Genomic DNA, 24,460 nt, shown 5'->3' with positions numbered 1-24,460 from the left:
AACAGAACTATGACATTGGGAACCGTGAGCTGTTGGCGGTGAGGATGGCTTTGGGAGAATGGCGCCATTGGCTTGAGGGCTCTCAAACACCTTTCCTGGTGTGGACTGATCATAAGAACCTGGAGTACCTTCACACAGCCAAACGCCTCAACTCTCGCCAGGCCCGATGGGCACTATTCTTCTCCAGATTTGACTTTACCCTTGCTTACCGCCCCGGGTCAAAGAATACCAAGCCTGACGCCCTCTCCCGCCGGTTTGAACCACCCACCAAAGATCCTTCACCTGACACCATCCTCCCGCGGAGCTGTTTCATCAATGCCATTCACTTGGACATCGAGGAGATGGTTCGTAAGGCCCAGGAGGATGAGGCTGGTCCAAGTAATTGCCCAGCGGATCGTCTCTACGTTCCTGCCCAAGTCCGCTCTCAAGTTCTCCTTTGGGGCCACGCTTCGCAACTCTCATGCCACCCGGGGGCCACCAGAACCAGGACATTTATTCAGAGACGTTTTTGGTGGCCCTCCATGAAACAAGAGATCTTGGACTTTGTGGCTGCCTGCTTGGTCTGTGCCCAGAACAAACCCTCTCACCACCCACCCTCAGGTCTGTTACAGCCCCTCCCCATCCCACACCGCCCCTGGTCTCACATAGCATTAGATTTCATCACAGGCTTACCCCCATCCAACACTTTCACCACTATCCTCACCATAGTTGATAGGTTCTCTAAAGCTGTTCACTTCGTTCCCCTCACCAAGCTTCCCTCTGCCAAAGAAACTGCCAACTTACTCATTCATCACGTTATTAGATTACACGGCATCCCCACTAATATAGTTTCCGATAGAGGCCCCCAGTTCACTGCATGTTTCTGGAAAGCTTTCTGCTCACTGTTGGGTTCCTCCATTAGCCTATCCTCAGGATTTCACCCCCAGACCAATGGCCAGACCGAGCGGGCCAATCAAGTGATCGAAACTGTCCTTAGATGCCTCTGCTCCAAGAACCCCACCTCATGGTCTTATCAACTACCCTGGGCAGAGTATGCCATTAACTCACACACCTCCGCTTCCAAACTTTCTCCGTTCGAGTGCTGCCTAGGGTACCAGCCGCCTCTATTCCCTAGTCAGGAGGAGGAGGTGGGGGTCCCCTCAGCTGAAGCCTTCATCCGGCGCTGCAGGAGAACATGGAAGACTGCTCGCCTCAACTTGCTTCGCGCCAGCGCCAGGATGAAGGTGACGGCCGATCGCCGCCGCTCTAAAGCCCCCTCCTACAGAGTTGGACAGCGTGTTTGGCTCACCACCAGAGACATTCCCCTACGTGTTGAGTCCCAGAAGTTAGCTCCTCGTTTTATTGGCCCCTTCCCTATTGTTAAAATCCTCAGCCCCACTGCTGTTATATTAAAGTTACCCTCCACCATGCGCAGAATTCACCCCACTTTTCATGTTTCCCGCTTAAAACCCGTTGTTACCCATCCCCTCTGCCCTGCCCCTGAGCCCCCCCCTCCCCCCCGACTCATTGATGGTGGTGATGCCTACACCGTGAACAAACTGTTGGATGTTCGTCGTCGGGGTTGCGGCCTTCAGTACCTGGTGGACTGGGAAGGCTACGGCCCCGAGGAAAGAAGCTGGATCCCCTCTCGCTTCATTTTGGATAAGCAGATGGTTAAGGACTTTCATGTCAAACACCCTGTACCACCGGTGAAAACGCCAAGAGGCGTTTCCTAGGGGGGGGGGTACTGTTGTAGTCTGTATTTCCCGGTCACTTGTCTCCCCAGTACTGTCTCTGTGTCTGTGTTCTCTGAGCTGCTTCACTCCCCTGTACTTGTGTGATTTCACTATTCGGGTGGTTCCGGGTTTTCGTGGTTTCCCCCCTTCTTTCCAGTCTCGCTTTACTTTCTTCCTGCTGATTTCTAGTTTTACTAATTTCTACTAATCCCTACTAACTTATAGATTGTAAAGTACTAACCTCGCTAATATACTAACATGTGAATATTACTAATGGACTAACACACACTAGTTTTGGGTTTTTGATAGTTTAGATCACTATACTAATACATTAACCAGTCTCCCCTTTTCCATGCTGCGCTGTAGCTCCGCCCCTTTTCTTTCTAGCCTGCTCTAACGCTGAGTTCTGCAATTGCCTGCACCTGTCTCTTGCTGTAACTGCACCTCTCTCTCTCTGCACGTGTTTTACCTGCTAAACCCAGGCCGTCTGTTATCATTGTTGTCTATGTGATTCCAGTCCGCGTTTTGTCAGTCCCCTGTCATTTAATTAGTTATCCTAATGTTCTTCACCTGGATGTTGTTTGTTACTCCGCCCTCACTCACGTAACCCCTCCTTGATTGTTATCTTCCCCAGTGTATAAATGTCAGTCTTTTCCACCATGTCCCTGTCAGAACGTTGATCATATTCATTGTGCCGATTATTTGTAAGCCTTTGTTTATTGAGATTCTTGCGACACCCCTTTGCCCGACTTCGAGTTTGCCTGCCCCTTTTGGTTTTGTTTGATCTGGTTCGACCTTCGCTTTTCTTTGACTTCTCTTTTGCCTGCCCCTTTGTACCTTCGCTCTTTCTGATCTCCTGGTTTTTGACTTTTTGCCTGTCTTTTTACTTTTCTTTTGGAAACTCGATTCTGTACCGCACTCTCTCTGATCACCTGGCTACGAACTTCGCACTGATTAAAGACGACGTTTTCTTGGATTTCCCTGGTCTGCGTGTGGGTCCTTACACAGAACATCACACAAAGCAGAGTTGTTTGGCCCAACACCATGTTTGATGAAAACCAAACACTGAATATCACCATAGGAACCTCATGCCAAATATGGTGCTGGAGGGATGATGAATTGAGGGTGTTTTGCTGCTACATGACCTGGACGCTTCACAATCATTGAGTTCACCGTGAATTCCGCTGTACGCCAGCATATTCCAGAGTACAATGTGAGACCATGTGTTCAGCAGCTAAAGCTTGGATAAAAATGGATTATACAACAGGACAATGATCCTAAGCACACCAGTAAAACTATGACTGAATGGCTGAAAATGAAAAAAATCTGGGTTTTGAAATGACTAACTCAAAGTCTGGATCACAACCCCACTGGGTTGTTGTGGTGGGACTTGAAATAATGCCCTCATACATCAATGAACTGAAGCAGTTTTGAAAGGAAGGGCCAGAATTCCTTTGATGTGATGTAAGACACCGATGAACTAATACAGAAAACTATTACTGAAGGTTATTGCTGCTAAATAAATTCTACAAGCTAATAAATCATGAGGTGCACTTAATTTTTCATCGAAGGGTTCTGCACATTGGGTTACTATTAGTTGAATAAATAATGGCAAATTAGAATCTGCTATGTATTATTTGCCACATGAGGTCAGATTTATCTATTGTTAGGATGTGAGGCCTAGATTCAGATTAGTTACTGTATGTCCTCATATGTAAGAACTGAACTGAAAAAGGGTGTCCTTTTTCATATCACTGCGAGTGCTCATACTCTACTTGTAAGTGAGTTTCTTTGCCATTGTCTTAGGCACTCCAGTATATGCGAGATATGCTAATCGAGTTCTGTGACAGGAGGGTGAGGGTTTCTGGGATGTGAGACAGCTGCCCCTGCCGTCCTGGAGGGCCATGCTGTTGCTTGGCAGAATGGAAATCAGGGCAGAGAGGGGAAAGGCTCCAGAGAAAGCCAATAAAGCTTCTCTTCTTTCCTTCATCTACCTGCAGACACGACACTCAAGAGGGCCACCATTTTACGGCTTTGCTCCAAGAAATAGAGAGGGAGGAGAGGGCCGAGCGACGGACGAAGCATATGGGGAAACCTGTTTTGGGATAGTAATTACACCCCTGTTGTCCATGGAGAACCACTGGTGCTTCTACTGACTGCAGGTGATTTTAAAAACAAATTTTTAAAAAAAGTTGTGGCATGTCTGGTCTGCCTCCAGAAGCTGGCTGATTATTAATGAATGAAATGTTGTTCAGCTCTGTAGTTTTATGGGCACCTGAACTGTATTCATACACAGAATTACAGTGTCAGTTACATTCTAACTTGTTATAGTGCTTTAGTCTACATGATCATGTCAGAACAATTGGAAATATTTACGTACTGCTTACAAACCATGTCATACGTTGCCATTGAAAGTAATATATGATGCTTGTTGTCATCATAAGTCAAGAAGCATGTTTATGTGCCTATTTTAGGTATTATGATGCAGTCTAATGACATTAAATATGCTTCAAAACACTTTATATCAATTTACCAATTCAGGTTAAGTGATACAAGTTAATGAATTTTAATTCAATAAGTTACTTTTGGGCATAAAGTAATTAAATATGGGTTGTAACATAGTCATGGTGGTCACAATAAACCTCCCAGACTCGCATGATATTTGATCGCATGTGATACTTGAGCTTGAAATAAGAGGCAAAAAAGTTAGGCTACCATTAAAGTCTCATTTGCAATGAGTGTCCTTAAAACACCTTTGACTGTGCTAACCTGTTTTATTTTAGTGTGACTGTGCAACTGTGTCCACTCAGACTTCAGTAAACATCACCTGCCTGCAGCTAACCCCCATTTCCATGTGACTGCATCCTATTCAGTGGCATTTACCTTTGCGGTACCTTTAAATGCTACCTGGTTCCTCACCCCCATTCCAAGCCAGCAGGCCCTCTTTTTAGACATGTACATAGGCATTTTGTCAATGTAAAGAGCACTAGTGGATTTAAAGCTAGTTAGTGTTTAAATTCCAGTCATGTTTACATATGAAGAGGTGCGTTCCTATCGGCTACATTTAATAGATTTTGTGTGTGTTCTCCCCAAGCGCTGTCACAGAAGTCTCTCTCTCCCCCAGCGAATCCTCTGTAGCACTGTCTACTTTTCAAAGTGAAAGGAAATGGTTGCCGAGTATCTTGCCCCAGGCAAGCGTTGTCACGGTAGCAGCCTCAGTGTTTGGTTCAGAGCCATTGAAGGAAGAACATTGATACTGATGTGTTACTGAATTTCAGTGCATCCATAAGCACATCAGCATATTAGATCCAAGATGTTTTCCTTTTTAAGGGGTTTAAGGAGTCCCCCAGTGATCAAATTCATGAGTGCTTTATTGTGAATAGTTCAGCATACTTTCTCGTAATATCGCAATTGGCCTATGTTTTTCAGGGCATGCAAAGAGCTTTGTTTATCAAACATGCAGAGCTAACCAGACATCCCTTTTACTCCCCATGGTCCATCAGAGAAACTGATTTTCTCAATCATGCTGTTTAGCATATTACCTGCACTGATTTTAAGTCTTTCTTATATCCACCATACCCATTTGCATAATTCAGAATAGATCACACTGCAAACACCTGCATTTTAACATTACATAATAAACTGTTGATCTACATCAACATGTTTCAGACACGAGTTAGATTGGCAGTGGAAACAAGATCGATTGTCACAAAAGAGACAGGATTGAAGGTATTACAGGTGAAAAACCTTTTAGAAAATGGTGTAAATGGACCTCTTCCACTTGCCATGTATTTAGTAAAGAAACCCTTTACTGCAACAAACTGTTCAACCCAATTTTAATTTAGGGTCTCTCTGTGAGGGCATGTTCACTTTACCAGTGAATAGTATTCTGGGAGTGTAGATTAACAAGTGAACAAGGTACACAAACATTTCAAGGCAAAACCCAAAATCAAGTCTGCTTAGGCTTAATGAAATATGCGAGAAATTGATTCTGGAATGTATCCTCAAGATTATTAATAGGAGCAATACCCCATGAGAATATAAACGGACATGGAAAAAATGAAAGGTGTTAAAAAATAAATGAAAAACCAAAAAAAAATGAGCAACCTTTATGAGTTTATTGATTTTTTAAGAGGCATGTGCACTAAAGAGCACTTGAAAAGCACTCAGCAACCATAAAATGCGATCATACGACACAGTAACTCTGCTTATACCTACAGTGAAGTTCACAAAACACAATTTGACCTTTGTTCAACTTCCAACAGCATTCATCCAATACGACCATGACCCTTTCTAGTTGGTGCACTGGCCTTGTAAAGCCAAATCAAAATGTCTTCAACTAAATCAATAACTTCACCATCAATTGTGTTCACCATTAAAGTTTCCTGTTCCTCTTGGGTCCTCTTTTTCCTGCAAAAAGACCCTAGCTGCAGTTTTATACAGCTCCATGTTCTTGTAAGTCCATTACACAGCACATGAGGCTACTGCAGTCAGGAACACAAAACCACTGTTTTTTATTTTTAGCTTGGGGCCTTCATGTGGCAGTAAACCAGTCTCCACATGGACAGCGATCTTAAATGTGCCATGGCAACCCACCCTGGTTACAAGTGGACTTTAGCATTCATGTTATTGTAGCAGACGCCAAGCCAAATTATGATATAAATAGCCAAAGTGCTAAACTCTTTGTGGTCTTAACGGTCCGCTGGTTTTTAACCTGTTTCAGGGAGAGAACTTAACTTTCATGCGCATGACTTAAGTGTCCCATTTGTTCAACAGGACTCAAAAAAAGAGAGATCAATTCCGTAACAAACAAGGGAAAAATATGATCATTTATATGATTATCTACAGCATTACATTACATTTATTTGTCAGACGCAACACAGTTCCTACACAACAGCACGTTTCACAAGTTTCATTAGTCAGTAACTGTGGTCTCAATTGTAGACGGGAGATTGGGAACATTGCCTGCTGGTGTCTCGGTTCCTTGAAATAGTCTGTAACACTATGATAGGCTAAGTTTGGTCCAGTGGGAGGTTTATGTGCTTGCTCTACTTCAGTTTACGAATTACTGTGGTGCAATAGCACCCATTCGAGATCCACACATTTCCCTTATCAACCTGAAACTCCATAGTTTGTGAGTCAATGTGCGCTATGGCATGCATTATCTGCATGTTAATACATTTATAGCAGCAGCCTCTTCAGCCACACAAGAGCATTTGTAGCTTATCTGACTGAGAGATGAATAGTGTCACTTCCTGATAACTGATAGGAGTAAATGCATTTTTCAGTAAACATCTGTCTCAGGTCAGATCTAACCCTGAATGCAGTTCTAATCTTCCACCAGGTTTTCGGTTGATGGTGAAGTGATAATCGTGTGTAGACATGTTTTAGGGCCCGAGTGTTCTGGTTTCATTGTCCCAGCATTCCCAATAGAGGTTTCTGGTTTGCTTCATAATTCAGTTTGTTCTGATTTGCGGGACATTGTAAGCACAGCCAATCTGAGCTTTCTGTTTGTGGAAGCTGATCCCCCTCTCCCCAGGCTTCCCAGACACAGTGGCTATTTTCAAAACGTGCCACCCCCGCCACTTTGACCCACACTCCAGCGTGACACAGGAGCCCTTTCCAAACCTACGCTTCATATCTGCTAACCCCACTGACATCTGAGCCCCACCAGAACATCAGCTGAGAGGGTGGAGGCGTATGCCTGATTGCTCCTACTGTAACCATAGAAACTTTGTAATCTTGTACATGAGAGTGCTTCCTGCTACCTGCTAGGCTCGCTGACTCTGGCCAACGAGCAGGTGGAAACGTAAAGGTTTATTACTCCAGATAAGCTGCTGTATGACTGCAGTAAATGTCAGTAAATTCACATTAAAAAAAGAAGTAAAAAAGTTGTCATAAAAAATGGAGAGAAAAAATAAGAGAGAATGCTACATGGGTGTGGAGGTGAATGTCAACCGCATGCTAATGTCTACTGGTGAGGCAGAATACCGCAGAAATGTCACTTACAAATGGTGAGGCCATTAGTGCATATTCTCAGCATTACTTGCTTTCCAGCAGTATGCCATGTACCTGATTTTTGTATTTTTTGAAACAGCTCTCTTCTTAATGCATGGATTCACATAAATAGAAACAAAAGCATTACAGGATACAAAGTAGGATATTGTATGTAATGGGCATAGTCAGTGAAGATTCAGTATCCCCTGCCTTAAGGTTAAAAATGATTATTGTGATTATTATTATCACAGGCAGCCATTTGTAAGACTAAATAGGCATCCTATCATTTGCCAGAGAGAGAGAGAGACATGCAACACGTTGCATTCCCAAAGCGGTTTCTGCGGCAACAGATGTGCCATCCATCAGATTTGTTTGTAATGTAATGGAGATTTTTTTTCATACCGGAAATTAAAGTCCCAGCACGCACTGTGCTAATGCATAGGCTGTGCAAATAGTTCAAATTACAGACAGCTGTTTATAAAAAAATTATGAAAAACTTAATTTCAGCAATACTGGTTTTCCTTGTCGATGTAAACTATGATGAATTTGAAAGCTTCAAAAGAACAAAGAAATGAAAAATGGATTAGTAAAAAAAAAAATATATATATATATATATATCAAATTGTATTCAATGTGCATATGCACACATATAAGAAAGCAGGTGCACTATGGCACACACAGACAACACACTCACAGACACACACACAAAAAATATAAAGAGATTAGCATATCACCAATGGAGTAGCACTGCAGTGCACAACAGACCCATCATTTTCAAATGGGCTTAAGAAAGACCCCTCCAATTACAACTTGCACTGGAAAGAAAAGAGAGAAGCAGGGACACAAACAGATGTGTCTCCTCCAATGAAAACACAAACACATACACAAAAAGAGGACAGCTAAAGCAGACCCTAAGACTGGATATGTAACAGGTCCCATGGCAATCGGTGAGAATGCCATCAATCAAATCATGGCTAACTGTCAATTACAAAGAAGGTATATTATAGTGATTGTGCAAATGCAATATTTTTTATGAAGAACTATTTCTTTTGATCCCACCACTTCAGGTTAAAGATTAGCATTTTAAAAGTTGGACACTAATCAATCATAAATGATTGTTGAATTAAGATCTAGATGGTAAAATGACACAGTCACCCTTGGAATGAGGAGACCCAGCTGTACATATGAGTGAGAACAACCCGAAGGTCTCAGTTATTCCTATAAGAAGTGTAGGTCCACAGTCCTACATTTCCCCTCCCCTGTTTGGATCTTTAATGGCATCATGGAAAGCAAACACTTAACAGTTTTATTATTGTATCGATGTTAATGGTGTAAGCTGCTGCCAGTGGTGATGGTAGATTCCTATTGTGTTTTGACTACAGTCCAGCTAACCATCCATCAATAAAATATGTCCAGTGATTTATAACCACAGGTGCATTCTCTCTCTGTTTACAGAACAAGTGCTATTGCTGTATTTTCATTATTTATAAGAACCTAGTCAACTCTAGAAATAGGTCTTTTGCCACAGTACTTTTGCATTGTTATCAATTCAATTGCTTCGCAAGCAAATATTCAAAATATATTTCATAAATAAATGTAACAAATTAATAAACAATGATAGAAGAAAACAGCCAAAATATGAATAAATTATGCATCCTCAGCAATTCTATTACTTCATGACCTTCAAATATAGACATGGATACTCTAGAAACTGTTTGTGTTTTTGTGATCCTGCCCAAAATTCTTTTCATTTGTGAATGAAGATTGTTTTTTGGTATGTTCGGGAATGCATACGTGTGTGTGTGTGTGTGGGTGTGTGAGGGAGTGAGGGAGAGAGAAAGTGATATAAAGAGATAGAGAGTGGGAGTCTGCACGCAAGACTGATATACATGTCTTGATTAAAATAATCAAGCTTACTGTTGGTATATTTTCTTAATTTCTGTGAATGTCAATGTAAAGATTGGTTTGTAGGAAGACACGTTTGTTAGTGTTTGAGCATATTTATGTGTGTGTGTAAGAGTGGGTGCCCGAATACACACATGCATGTGTGATTTACACGACCCTTTGATTAAAGCAATCCTGCTTGCCATCAATAAAAATGTGCAAAAGAAATTCGTGATCATAAAGTGGCACGGGCTGGTCATTCATGTACAAGCACAACCATACGATTTCTGCAGTAAATCACGGCTTGTATTAGCCAGAGGCACAGAACAAGTGTTAAGGTCTGCCGTGAGTCATACCCCGGCGACTCTGTAGCCAATAAAAAACCCCGCTCCATATATGAAGATGGGACTGTCTGTCACACAGACGTGCCACACCTCAGTGGAGTCCTATCAGCCCACCAAAGTCAAAACCACGGCAGAGTTTTGTTTCTTTATAAATGACTCTGGTCAGGTTATGAACTGAACTCCACAGCACAGGAAAAACCTTGAGAAGATAAGACAGGGCAGCAGTGGGAAATGAGTTTTACAGGAGACAGTCCATCCATCTCTTGCTGCCTCCGCTCCCACCTTTCCTAATCTGATGAGTGTACATAGTGGGAGAGGCCGTGTCAGCACTGCTTTATGGAGCTGCAGGGTCATGGCTGTGGGGTATGGCATGTGGGGGTTGTTCCTCTGTGATGAGGGCTCAGGGCTCCATGATGTGTGCTTATAGCTGTGCTGTGCTTATGGCAGTGGGATGTGCCACATCACAATTCTACAACACCACTCACCTGCCTGCTGTGAGAGAGACAGGGAGGCCAGAGCAAAGTGTACATTTGTTACTTGGGGCAATGTATGCTTCCATCATACTGCACTGATCTGTGATTGGTCATCCATACTCTCTTTTCCTCAGTCCCAGTGTTTTTTTTCAGCATGCCGTCAGAAGGTATATGATTGCGCTCCCCACCTGCATTGCTTAACCCGGAAAACATCACTTGGGATGTTGCTGGAAGCCTGTGTTCTGTCAAAGAATTAGAGGCAAGATGCACACAGATTTGTTTTTAATCAACTGTGTATTTACAGTTGATACAGTAAATTACTTTCTTTAAAATGTATTAACTGTAATTTACTTTCTAGCTGTGTATCTACTGTAATTTATAATTTACTGTATTTACTGTGTATTCGCTGTAACTTACTGTCTTTACTATTTATTTTCTGTAATTTACTATTTACTTATTTTTATTGTATATTTGCTGAAATATACAGTATTTACAGTATTTTACTTGTATTCACTGCAATGTACTTTCTTTATCAAATATTTACTGTAATGTACAGTTCTTTCTGTGCATTTGCAGAAATGTGCTTTCTTTACAGTAGATTTCCTTAATTTACCGGCCTTACTCTGTATTTACTGTAATTTATAGTCTTGACTTTATATTTACTGTAATGCACAGCCTTTTCTCTGCATTTACAGAAGTTTTCTGTCTTTATTGTAATATTCTGACTACAGTGTATGTATCATATTTTCTGTCTTAACTAACTATATTTACTTTCTTCATTGTGTATTTACTTTGAGTATCACAGCAATTTACTATTTATTTATTTATTTATGGGGGGGGGGGGGAGGTCTTGGGCATTTATTTGATACTTTTCATTTTGTCTTACAGATACTGTCTATGGCTTTTTATGTGTTGTGTATGAACAAAACAAATGCCTGCTGGATATGTTACAGTTGTTTTGTGTATTCATGTTGGGTTTTTGTTCTTGAGCATGGAACAGGTTATCTCCAGAATGGTGTGTTTGTGTTTACGCTAAGCAATACTAAACAAAGTATTTCTAGTTCACTGGTAACAGTTTTGAGGACATACAATATTGTTTAATTAAATGTAAAAAAAAAAATGTTTAAAAAACTAAATTATTATCACAGTGAATTAACAGTGTATAAACAGTATTTTTACATACCCCACCAGGTATTGCATAAACACACCATGACATGATTTACTTTATTATTGATAATTCATGTTTCTTAATTATTATATATCAATTACATATTTTTTTGCTTTAAAGTCTGAATTAAGTCATTAGTAATGCATAATTACCAATTTTTAAAAATTATTTGAATGTCTGCTCTGCATTCATACAGTACTTTGGCATTATTCATCTGTAATTCATTAAAACTCTTTTGATCATCATTTATAGGCTTTGCCAGCTAAATGAGATGATCACTTTGCCAGCATACATTACAGCCGATCAGCAACCACAAAAACATTCTGACATGCCTCAGCCTATAACCACTTTCAAAGTAAGCAATTTTCCTTATTGGACAGGATTCAGTCAATGTTAATCTTTGTTCTATGTGTGCAGTTCAGTACAGAGGGTCAGTAAGAATGCAAGACATAATTAAGTGGAATATTACATTCAACTCATCATCATACTTTTATATGCCCCTATGCTTTTTAAAAATGCTGTTATTTTCATTACAGTTCATGTTTATGTGGGATGGATGGAAATTATCTCAAGGATAATACAGTATTGATCCAGGCATCAGGACAAGCAGAGAGATCTATGTGAAGCTCTTTAAAAGGGCTTAGTTGCTGGTCTTCTTCCAGCAGAGGGCAAACTTACTCTAACCTAAAGCCTGCACTTGTTTTCAGCATCCACAGCTGGCCCTTCCCATAGCAACACCTGTATGTCCTTGTCTGCTTTGCACCATTATATTGCATTATATTACCCGTGCTCGCTTATATATTATTCAAATACTGTATTGACCTCGTGCTATATTGATGTAAATGAGAACTTAAGCCCCATTGTAGTAATGTATTGGGTCACATGCACAAGGTGGCAAGATATGAATATGCGCAGTTATGGTTAGTAAGAATATCTAGCTTGCATGTGAATGAGGTTTTAATGTATGTGTGAACAGATGGCTGTAATCTCATTCAGCAGGTTGAGCTTAAGTACGGTCAAAGCATTAAAGCTGAGTGTTGACTCTCAAATATTTCACTTCACATTCAAATTCCACACCATATAAAGGATGGGTGTGGATTGAATCAATGTTTCTGATTAAATGCGGGTATTTTCTCTTTTCTTCACAAATACAGGTTTGCAAACTCCATATTCATCAAAGCTAGGTTGCTCAGTTATATTTGTTAAGAAAAACTATTTGATCTTCATTTAAATCATAGAAGAAAGGATAAATGTTCATTGATTTCCAGCCAATGCATAATCTTTAAGTTTATACCAATACTAATAGTAAAACTACAACTAATCTACTACTACCATTAATAATAATAATAATAATAATAATAATAATAATAATAATAATTCATCATCATCATTACCATAAAGGAAGTCATAGTGATAATTACTCTCCTCATGGTAAGCCCGGCAGGCATCATCATTTTCATAATCATAATTACTGCCATGATAGTAATCACAGAGAGAACGGCCCAGCTCACCTCATTGTGTTCTCATGAGTCCATCATCCTTCCACTGCCTCTACTTCTCACTGCTGCTCGATTAATCTCTTCTATTGTGTGGTTCCTTTGGCTTAGCATCAGACAATGTCATGACCTCAACATTTTGTAGAACCTTGCACTGACTTCAAGGAGTTGAGAGAACTCTATGACTCACACAATTAGCCTCCATTTGGTGTCAATCATCCCTGAATGCAACAGAAGTCCCAGTGGATTTTTTTAAAACAAAGAACTGGGAAAAGAGTGATGAAAAATAGGCAGCAAAATAACAGCCTAACAGGCTGAGAAACACGGCTGGTTTCTGCCAGCACTTGCAAACAAGCTGTGCTCCAACATCAGTCTTCTCTGAATCGGCTGAGGATCTGAGCCTGACTCACACGCGATGGAGATAAATGAGATGACGAACCTCTTGCAATCTTTAGCATCCAATAAATGTTCCCTTTTGGAAGACAAAAGCGGTTCCCTCTTTTCAAGAATTTCTAAAAATTAGCGAGTAAAATTATTGTCAGCAATGGCTGAACTGAAGCTTAAGGTCGACTAACAGCAAATGAAACCAGGACAGCACAGAAAACAAGACTGCGGCTTCACAAGTGGCTTACAAATTGCTCGCCAGGACCGTAGGCTAGGCCCAGTAGTTGGATTTTCAGGCAACATTTTCAAGAGTAACCAAACTTACTAAAGTTTGGTTGCTCCCACATTCCAATAAGGTTTTCTAACCAATTACGTGACTGACAGTAAAGTCACAAAAGTATTGCATCCCAAGCCCCATTGTTAAAACTGCATGAAAAGAATCAGCTACTTTAAAGATGACCTGAATTAGACATGCAGTATTACTAGTTCAGAGAGTGGTCTCCAAGTGCTCCCTGAATCTGGCCTCTGGAAACAAATCAGGCTATGGCTTTGGCGGTATTTAGCACAGTTTTTATTAGAGGATAGAGGCTGCTTATCAGACGAAATGCTGTTTGTTACAGTAGCCTATGTTAAATGGAAAAAGAATGTGGTGCATGGCACTTAATGGCATGCTGATGCTATACATGCATTTCATCAGCATGAGGGACAAAAGTCCTGGAGGTTGAGGCTTAGTCAATCATGTTTCCCAGCTAATAGGGTACATTCATACATGACCACATAGCCCCACCCCTCCATCCCCACATTTCCCTTTATGCCTCCCCACCCCTCACTGTTTATACTGTACATCCATCACGTTTAAATGCCGAGAGCAAGTGACCTCACATAGACTGCTCCTGATTAGCCTTTAATTCAGTTCACATGAATTGCATGCAATTAGGCCTAACATTGCTGTGAATAATATTCTGGCCAAAGCAAGCCAGTCTATGGCCAGCCCTACACCAGAAAGAGGCTGTTTAAGTCATTATATGACGACAATGACAAGTTGGTTTGTTGGCAGCAGTAGGCTGTTTTTTTAAAAGAAACAGCTTTTGCCTTGGATTGCAGCACCTCAAAACTCTGCCACATTTCACTGCAGCTGGGCTGAATGGGTCAGTTCTCATCCATACACTTATTCTCCTTTGGCCCCAGATCTGCATAAACAGAGAGAATAAAAGGCCCCGCAAATATCGCAAATAGTAAGGGGTAATCTCTCAGTTTCTTAAGATTATGATGACTATGATAGTGATGATGATGATTCTTTCTTCTTCTTCTTCTTCTTCTTCTTAATAATAATAATAATAATAATAATAATAATAATAACAAAACAACAACAACAATAATAATCATAATTCTGTACAGTTCTGTGATTATTTTAGTTTCTAGTTTATGTGTGGTTCCACACAGATATTCTCTGAGTTTTTACATCATCATGTGTTGTAAAACCTGAGGCTGATAATTGCATGCTTAAGATGGACATGTTTAAGATGGACTGAGGAGATTAAGCTGGACACCTCAACAACAGCAGTCTTCTCTGAGCCCTTAGAATCAATACTAATTTACATAAATACTCATTTACATACAGTGTGGTTTGAGGTTTAAGTGATAACTATACACTAGAAAAGCTGGGTGAAGTAATGAGGTTGCAATCAATACTTGGCACATGCTGAAACCTTTTTTTTCCTGTAGTTCTGGCAAACGGAGCTTTGTGTAATTGCAAAGAAACCTTGAATTTTAATAGCTGGCGGTCAGCCCTTTCTGTTTTTTCTTTTTTTTTGGGGTGGGAAGATGGGAGTTGTTCATGTCAGCAGCTTCATGTCCAACTGAATTTGTGTACAACCTACTGTCACACATTCTAAAATCAGTAAAAATAATGGGCTCATTTTTGAATGATAATGAGTTGAGGGGGTTTTGTCTATTTGAACTGAATGATGAAAATCCAATATCCATATTAGTATGCAGATTGAGGTTTAATTACTTAATCAATATATGGACTAATAGCACATTTCAGGGCATGTTGTTCCTGGGCAATTACTGCAAACCAATGACGATGCTGTAACTATTAAAGGAAGGTGCTAAAAATGAAGGTGGATATCTGTGCGGACTCCACGGAGAGGGAATGATTTGCTCCACAAGTCACAGTTTTCACATTGTGGGGCTCACTCAGCACATTCAAACATGAAGACAAAAATCTGCACTGACATTATTTTAAGAATGAAACACAAAGACTTAAGATGTATGAGACACACACACACGCATGCATATACACATACACAGGCAGACGCTTGCACACACACACACACACGTATACACACACACCATATGTGTGTGTGTGTGTATATATATATATATATATATATATAGGGAGCTCGATAATGTCTGGGACAAATATATATTTTTCCATGATTTGTACTCCACAATTTAAGATTTGTAATCAAACAATTCATTTGTATTTAAAGTGCATATTCTCAGCTTTTACTACAGGGTATTTTAAAACACATTAGTGTCAATGTCAAAATTACAGCATTTTTTATATGTAGTCACTCCATTTCAAGGCACCATAATGTTTGGGACATATTAATGTTATGTAAATGAAAGTAATGTTTAGCACTGTTGCATTTCCTTCACAAGCAATGATTGCTTGAAGTTTGATCTATAGACATCACTAAATGCTCAATATTTTCTCTGGTGATGCTCTGCCAGGACTGCACTGTAGCTATTTTCAGCTTCTAGTTCCCTAGCTACATAGTTTCAGGGGCTAGTTGCCTTAAGTTTTCTCTCCAGCATATGAAACGCATGTGCATTTGTGCCGGGTGCATGACTTAGCCAGTCATGAATTTTCAAGTTTTTGACTTTGAAAAACTCTTTTGTTGCTTTAGCAGTATGTTTGGGATCATTCATTTGCTGTAAGATGAAGTGCTGTCTAATGAGTTTGGAGGCAGTTGCTTGAACTTGAGCAGATAAGATGCTTTTCTTTACAATTCAGAATTAATTCTGCTGCTGCTATCAACAGTTACATTATCAATTAAAGCAAGTGAGCCAGTACCTGTGGCATACATGCCCAATCAGTAGCATCCCCACCACAATGTTTCACAGATGAGGGGGGGGTGTTTTGAATCTTGGGCAGTTCCTTTTGGCCTAGGCACTTTGCCATCACTCTGATACAAGTTAATCTTGGTCTCATCTGTCCACAAGACCTTTTTCAAAACCTCTGCAGGCTCTTTTAGATACTGCTTAGAAAACTATAACCTGGCCATTCAGTTTTTTTTTGTGGCAAACTAGTGGTTTGCATCTCACAGTATAGTTCTGTTTGCAAAGTCATCTGCAGACAGTAGTCACTGACATCCACATCTGCCTCCTGAAGAGTGTTTTTGATCTGTCAGACAGGTATTTCTTCATTATGGGGAGAATTCTTCCCCCCGTAACTGTAGAGATCTTCCATATTCTGCCACACCCTTTGCAATTGCTGAGCTCACCAGCGCTCCCTTTCTTCTTAATGATGTTCCAAATGGTTAATTCTGGTAAGACTAAGGTTTGTCCTACGTCTCTGGCTGTTTTTTATTTATTATTCAGCTTCATAATGGTTTCCTTGACTTATACTGGCACAACTCTGGTCCTTATGCTGACAAATTCCAAAAACAGATTTCAAAGGCAAAAAAACCCTAGAATCAAGGCAAGATCCTGAAGGCTCTTTTCTACTTCCACTAAGGAAACAATAGAGGGGTAATTAAATTGAATGAAATTGTATCTACCTTAAGTTTTTTCAAAACCACAGGTAGCCTAATACCATTGGCCTGCTGTGTAAACTAGAAGTGCTAGACTTAGATTTGCTTGTCCAAGTAAACATATTGTGGCAAGGTTATTCCCCACAAGAAATTGTAACAAAGCTTTCCTTTAAAGGAAAAACAAGAATAAATGAGTGGAGTATATATATACAGTATATATATATATATATATATATGTGTGTGTGTGTGTTAAAGGAAAAACCTGAATGAATAAATGAGTGGAGTAACATAATGAATGCAGATGCTTCCATACAGGTGTACTGCATGATGCAATTGCAATTATATGTATATATATATATATACACATGTGCGTGTGTGTGATTGAGTGTGATTGTGTGTGCACAGTAATGTTTGAGATGTGACAGGGAATGTGATTCAGTCCCTGTCCCTGTTTAAATGCAGCCCATCACTTTCATCCCTTTCCTATTGCAAACCATGTGGCATTACATTACATTACAGCCATTTAGCAGACGCTCTTATCCAGAGCGACTTACACAACATTATACATAGCATTTACATTGCATCAATTTATACAGCTGGGTATATACTGAAGCAATGTAGGTTAAGTACCTTGCTCAAGGGTACAACGACAGAATTGAACCTGCGACCTTTAGGTTGCAAGACCAGTTCCTTACCCATTATACTACACTGCTGCCTCAGAGACAGCTCTGTGAATGTATTAAACTTCTCATATTATAATCACAACATTTAAGAGCAACAGAACAGACAATCACTTGATAGCCTGCAAATTGATTTGATAAGAAAAGTTTAAATTTTGTAAAATGCAATAAATTAATTAAATAAATAAATAAATAAATAAATAAATTTGAGTCAGTGGAGAGGTATTTAAATAATTCTGGAAGAACAATACACAAGACATATTGGCTCCCAAACAATGTGATAGGACCCACTGGTGGATAGGGAAAGTTGTTCAGGATTTTTGAAATAAAGAAGGAAAACTGACTGCATATTAATATTCAAATATATTTATATCAGTCAAATTAAACAGAATTTGAATGCACTATGCTAACTAAAGTGTACATGTAATTGTTCTGTAATCTGTTAAAACACATTTGATTTTAGAATATATTTTAATAAGCAGTGGGTCATACAATATCTGTTTGCTTATTAAGTGGGTTGTGGATTCACAAAGTCAGGGATAAATTGGATTTAATCATGTCTACTATCTGAGATGCTCTAATAGACATGAACTATTATTGCTGTTTAGAGACCTCTACTGGTAGTGACAGTCACTGCATACAGGAAATCAGCTACATTCAACATGAAGACGCAGGATGGTTGTTGTGTGATTATTACAGTGCAGCTGGACATGAGAACATTTTATTCAAAGGTTTGAGATATATTCACCATCAACAGCAATCTTCTGCTGAACTAAGGTCAAATAAACCAATGGATTTACTTAAATTTCAGTTAATGCTGGTACTTTAAGGTGAAAATTGTCATTCCTACCTTACTGGATTAATAAAAGAGAAGTGCAGTCAATGGCACGTGACCATTCCATTCGAATGAAAGGTCATAAAGGCCATAACAGTGCTATGTCAAGGTCATAACTATTATAACCAATTGCGCAGAGGTCAGTTATGTCACCACAGATTTGTAAGAATTCATGTCCCCTCCAAGACGGTTGCACAGAACTATTACAGGATGGTAGCAGTGAAAGAGAATGTGATTCAACAACACTACTATTTCCTGGTGTATTTGGCACACAGTACAATCTGTGCACAATACTCTTAAATTCTAGATTCTTTATACACTGATTTTTTATACACTCCATTTTGACATTACTGCTTCACCATATTGCATTGGGGCAGTGAATGCTTTCTTCCCTAAATACATTCTCAAACAACAGATATGACTGTGTGCTTTTTAACTGCTTCTCTTGATCACAGTTTCTAAGGGGAATGTCATGGTTATAGGTGATTCCTTTTTTGGTAAGGGAGGTACAGCACTTTGGTTTATAGCTCAACACCTTTGCATAGACAGTGATATTAATGGAGGCATGGGGTGTTCCCCAGAAAGTGTACGAACACCATAGCCTGTGTGAGTTACATACCTTTTGACTAAAGTAAACAAGCTGTTGTGAGAAAGACAAAAGATAAAGACTGTCCAGTGATCTACCACTAATGCAAATTCCTAGAGAAACAGGACAGGAAATTGACCTATTTACTCAATAAACACACATAAAACCGTCCTTAAACCGTGGCTGGAACCACGGGCCAAATTGCACTACAGGCTTAATGGTACTAGGGTGTTATTGTGTTCTTTTCCCCTCCAGGTGTACTCCCGCTGTATGCGTAATAAAGCTGAGCAACACCATCTGCAGATGTGAGCATGGCCTGGGAGCTTCCCCCACTCACGAGGGTATCATTTTAACGGGTTCATTATGCGCGAATGCAATGTTGTTACAGCTCCTTCTCCCTTGAGTGATTTGAGCGGCGAATAAACACAAGCTCAGTGATTTAGGTCAGATTTCAAAGCTGGTGTGATATAAATAATGAATAAATAAATAACGACATGGCGTTCCAGGAGCGACACCGAAACACTCTACGCGTTTATTTCTTCCTTTGATTATGCGTGAATCTGCTTCAAATCGCCTCTTCATCGAGCTCTCAAGAGATCTCACACGTTTCGGGGTAGAAGTTGAGTTCTGTATAGTCCACATATTTTCTGTCTAATATCTCACGTTACACTCGTGTCTCATAGCTACGCACCGGACACAATCTAAACGTTAATCTAACTGCGGGCCATCAGTTTTACAGACAATTTTCTAGCGTGAAATAAACATTTCTTTATTTGTCTACTTTTCAGATATCCAGATGCGCTGGTCCGGGATGTCTTGTAGGCTATTTTGTACCGTTTTATATAACAACAGGATACTTTTCCCCTAATGTGATTAAAACCTCCTATATTGCAGCTACAATCCTTATTTTATACCAAACATTTCCCATTATTCCTGAATGGCTCAGCCCTACCATATGGCGACCTGTCATTGAGAATTACTAAATGTGATTGAAGGATGCATGGCATTTTTGTTTACTGACATACAGCTCCAATATAACCTACAAATAGTGCTCTGCTAATTATTTATGGCCATGCTCTAATCTGATGTAATTTACCCTAAATGTGGTTGACAAAATTCTCGCTGAGTTGTGGGAAAAAAAGAAGATCATATCAAGAGGCAGCAGCACTGTGTGTGTGTGTGTGTGTGTGTGTGTGTGTGTGTGTGCTTGCGTGTGTGCGGGCGCGCACGTGTGTGAATACAGCCAGTCTTGGCTTATGAGGCAGTCCCCATATGCACACTTTATCACACTTGCAGGCTAGGTCACTTGGCGTGCATGTTCATATGTTTAGTGTGAGTGCGCAAGTGCTTTTTTTCAAATAATAAAAAGTGGAGTGCACTTGCCATGCATTTCATCCAGGAGGCTCTGGAGCGGCTTTGGTCAAGTACACAGACTCAAAAAGCACCAACAGAAGTGAAACTACAATAAATTATTTGAACTAGAGACCACAGAACAAACATGTGTCCCAATTGTTTTAAAAGTCTCCTCTCACTAAGGCACTTAATACACACGTGCACACTAAAGATTTTACGTTGCACATCATAATACGTCACCAAATTGTATAATTACACAAACGCACTTAGCACACTGTGGAGATATGGGACAGCCCATATGACACCTGAGGACACCAAGGTAAAGTCTCTGTTTTCTCTTACATTTCACGGTCCACGATCGTCATATTAGTGCTTCCTGGAAGACCTGCCTAACGATGTTTGCCATTGGGTATGCAACGACGTATCATTTACTAAACGTTCCAGAATAGGACCACAGAATAGCGTTATTAGTGATTCTAGAAAATAGTCTATGACACTTAAAAAATAAAAATAAAAAATAAAAAAACATTAATTCTAAGCGCAGTGGCATGCCTATCTATTTTGCACTTGCCAACTCAAATCGTATCGTTCAATACTAGTCACACGCATGATAACATTAGGCACGTTTTTTCGTGAATTGCTGACGTTCCCATTATCCAAATGCATGCAGAAATGTCACAATACATGTGTTTTCTGCTTCTTTGTCGTCGAATAACGTTATCTGTGATTAAACAAAACATCAAGCCTGTAGACGTACAGTCGGCTCTGCCTTGAATTCCGTTCTGGTCTCAAGCGATTTTGGAGCGATTCCAAGGCTACTGCACGATACGTCGGAGGGGTTCCCTACCAACAAAGATTTTTTTTTTAAACCAAAGTACGAAGAATTACATTCATAAAACGCCATTACAACCAGACTCTACAGTATATAAATACACAGTTCCAGGACTGCGATTTATGAACACAGTATTTTCTTTTCGTGCATAACCTCTGCTTATGTGAGTTGATTGATGGCATCTGTGGTTGCGGCACTTCTGATCAAACACAAATAATTAGCATAACCTATTTGACAACGCAATATAACCAACATAAAAAAATCTCACTTTAAGGCATCCACAAAGTTCAAACGCAAAGAAATCAGGGAAATCCTTGTGAATCTCTGATAATGACAATGTGACAAAAATGCAGGATACAAAGTTTCTTACCTTTCCCCCTTTGGAACATCTACGGTAGTTGTTTGTTGCTCCGGCAGTTTGGTTCATGGCTGAAACACGATAGAAATGCGGTGGTTCGTCTCGCACAAGTTTGACAAAAAGAGTCAAATGCTACGGCTTTTAGAAACCGAAGAACTTAATGAAAACCACCAAGCGCATTTCATACTTACCCTACTATTTTCGGGCTTTATGTTTCCTTCCAATCAGATTTTCTGGTTTCCAGTTTGTATTGAACTCTGTGATTATTTAGAACTATTAGTTAATTAATGATGAACAGTTAAAGTATGAACTTATCGTTCAATTGGTCCTCAGAGTATATTTTGCATGTGTTGCAAAAGAGCAGCGCTAGAAAAGAACCAGCAATTGTGTGCGTATATTTTCCTGTTTGAATAGCCCAGTAACATACATCCGAGTACAGTGAAATAAAAACAACACACCTGTACTGAAATGGCGGCAGAATATCCAGAAAAATTACAGACTACGGCGAATAATTCGTGTGTCAATAATAACTATCCAGTTTGCAAAGTAACTTTAGTAACAGGATAGAAAAAATCCTGTCCCAAGTGCGTAACAATGCACAGCTGTTCCTAAGCGAAACTGTAACGTACCCTCCCGAGATGAACACGTTCTTTTAGGACAATGATACTGTAAAAGAGATTTCACACTTGAAGTACATTTGAACTAGCGAATCTGACAACAGCTGCAATAATTATCCCACACTGGCTTGCAATTTGTGCGCAAATGCAGCGCAGTAGGCGTCTCGCGCAATTCTCAATATCCTGTCGAAAGGTGGCACGCGAACCCTAAGCCATAACGCAGAATGGTTTTTCACGTGGAGGTTATTGGAGAAAAACAGATATTATTATAAAGACCTTAAGCCCCGTTTAATGAAACTGTAATGGCACTGTAGATTTCGCACAAGGATATATAATGATAATAATAGAGTTGGGTAAAAAAAAGAGTAATGTACAGTGACATAAAAAATACATTTAAAAAATCAACAAAAAATGCTGATTCGAAAATGTATATGCAGATTTCGCATGAAGGTGGCTCAGGAAATGACAAGAGAATAGCATTAGTAATGAATTAACTGTAACTATTATTCATTTATTGGTGCTTGGGGGAGGGGAGGGGGCATGAATTCGGTTAGATTGCATTGAGTGTAACGGATGTAATAAGGACAGGGCAGGGCGTCATGTTTGTGGATAGTGCCAATAAACGAACCCAATCAAAGCCGACGTGCTCGGAGTCCCATTAGCCACATTTCACGCTTGTTGGTGACTCATTATTCCAATGGGTGAGCATATTAACACGATTGCCACACAGCACATTTACAGCTAATTTCTTTTAAAATAAGCTTTCAAGGTTATGCCATGAATTTCACTGGCAGTAGAGAACATATTGTACAGTATGTAAACCTCTAGAACAAATATTGCAATAATCAATAAATAAATAAATAAACTCACCACGGGGTTATACTGTAAATGTGGGTTTTGTGTTAAGTCTTTGACTCCATACTCTTATCCCTGTGATGAAATAGATGTTCTCTAATCTTGTACCCATGAGGTTTGTAGTACGGAACCAGTAGAGCTTAAAATAAAGCAGAACATGGCTGTGGAGGTACTCAGCAGAAGCTCAGGGGTCACACGAGTAAGGAGATTTTCGTGTTTGGGGAGGAAAGTCAAGGTAAGTCACATGTCTGTCCAAAAACATAACTGCTCTTATATGCACCATAATGTTTTTAATGGTGTCCTTTACCCCAACGTTAATAATTCATGCATAATAGGCAAGCAGTGCTTATGAGGCCAGTAGAAAAGGTGACATCTTCTTGTAGTGAGAGCGCTTTTGCAGTTTTTTACTTGCAAGACTGTTCACCAGTTATTTCACTTTCTCTTCACAGCTGATTCTCATCTGCCTTACCTTACCTGTCAGCTAACAGACTGCTGTAGTGTTCTTTACAAAATGCATATGGACTAGGCCACTAGTGGGCCACTGTATGTTTGCTAACTGGATTACCACTTGAGGTCATATCAAAATGTTATTGATACTAATGTAAAATAGACGGAATCACTAGCGTTATTTTTAAAAAATGCTTCTTCCCTTTTCCCACAATTTGGAATGACCACTTGTATTTGGCACCTGCGTTCATTGCTGCAACGGTTAAGAGGGCACAGACAAGCACGGGCTGCCCTCTGAAACTCTTCATGACGAGCCATTGCTTCTTGCCACTCTGCAGTCCAGAACAGAAAGAAAGGCTGTGCATATAATCTTCAGTCATTTTTGTCTGGCACACATTGGCAAAGCATCCACTCATCTTAGATCCTAATCCTGTTATTAGCGCTACACAAGAATTCACATTGATTCCCATGCTTATGGTATGTTCAAAAATAAATGTGAAATCAGGCTTGGCATTGAACAAATTAATTATGAAGTGGGGCAACATAATCGAATTCTTAATCACAGCTTTCTATCCCCTACATTTATTGCGAAGATAGTAGACTGTAAACTAGAGTATAAAAGACATCTATAACTAAAACTAATACTAAAAAAGTAGATAAAAAAGTAATTACACT

The 24,460-nt window shown here is 39.8% G+C and overlaps 1 protein-coding gene across 1 annotated transcript in view; it reads right to left on the bottom strand.

Annotated features, from left to right (window-relative positions):
- Positions 1-22,550, bottom strand: part of dpp6a (dipeptidyl-peptidase 6a) — a 269,988-nt gene extending 247,438 nt beyond the window's left edge. The window contains exons 1-2 of the mRNA XM_035415608.1: positions 22,058-22,550; positions 21,879-21,937 (exon numbers count right to left, since the gene is read on the bottom strand). Of these exons, the coding sequence (XP_035271499.1) occupies positions 21,879-21,935 (57 nt within the window). The 5' untranslated portion in view covers positions 21,936-21,937; positions 22,058-22,550. The remainder of the gene's footprint in view (positions 1-21,878; positions 21,938-22,057) is intronic.
- Positions 22,551-24,460: the final 1,910 nt, after the last annotated feature.

Source organism: Anguilla anguilla, chromosome 4, assembly GCF_013347855.1.
Source record: "Anguilla anguilla isolate fAngAng1 chromosome 4, fAngAng1.pri, whole genome shotgun sequence".
NCBI classification, from domain to species: Eukaryota; Metazoa; Chordata; class Actinopteri; order Anguilliformes; family Anguillidae; genus Anguilla; species Anguilla anguilla.
The sequence above is the reverse complement of the archived record's forward strand: the minus strand, read 5'-3'. Positions and strand labels throughout refer to the sequence as shown.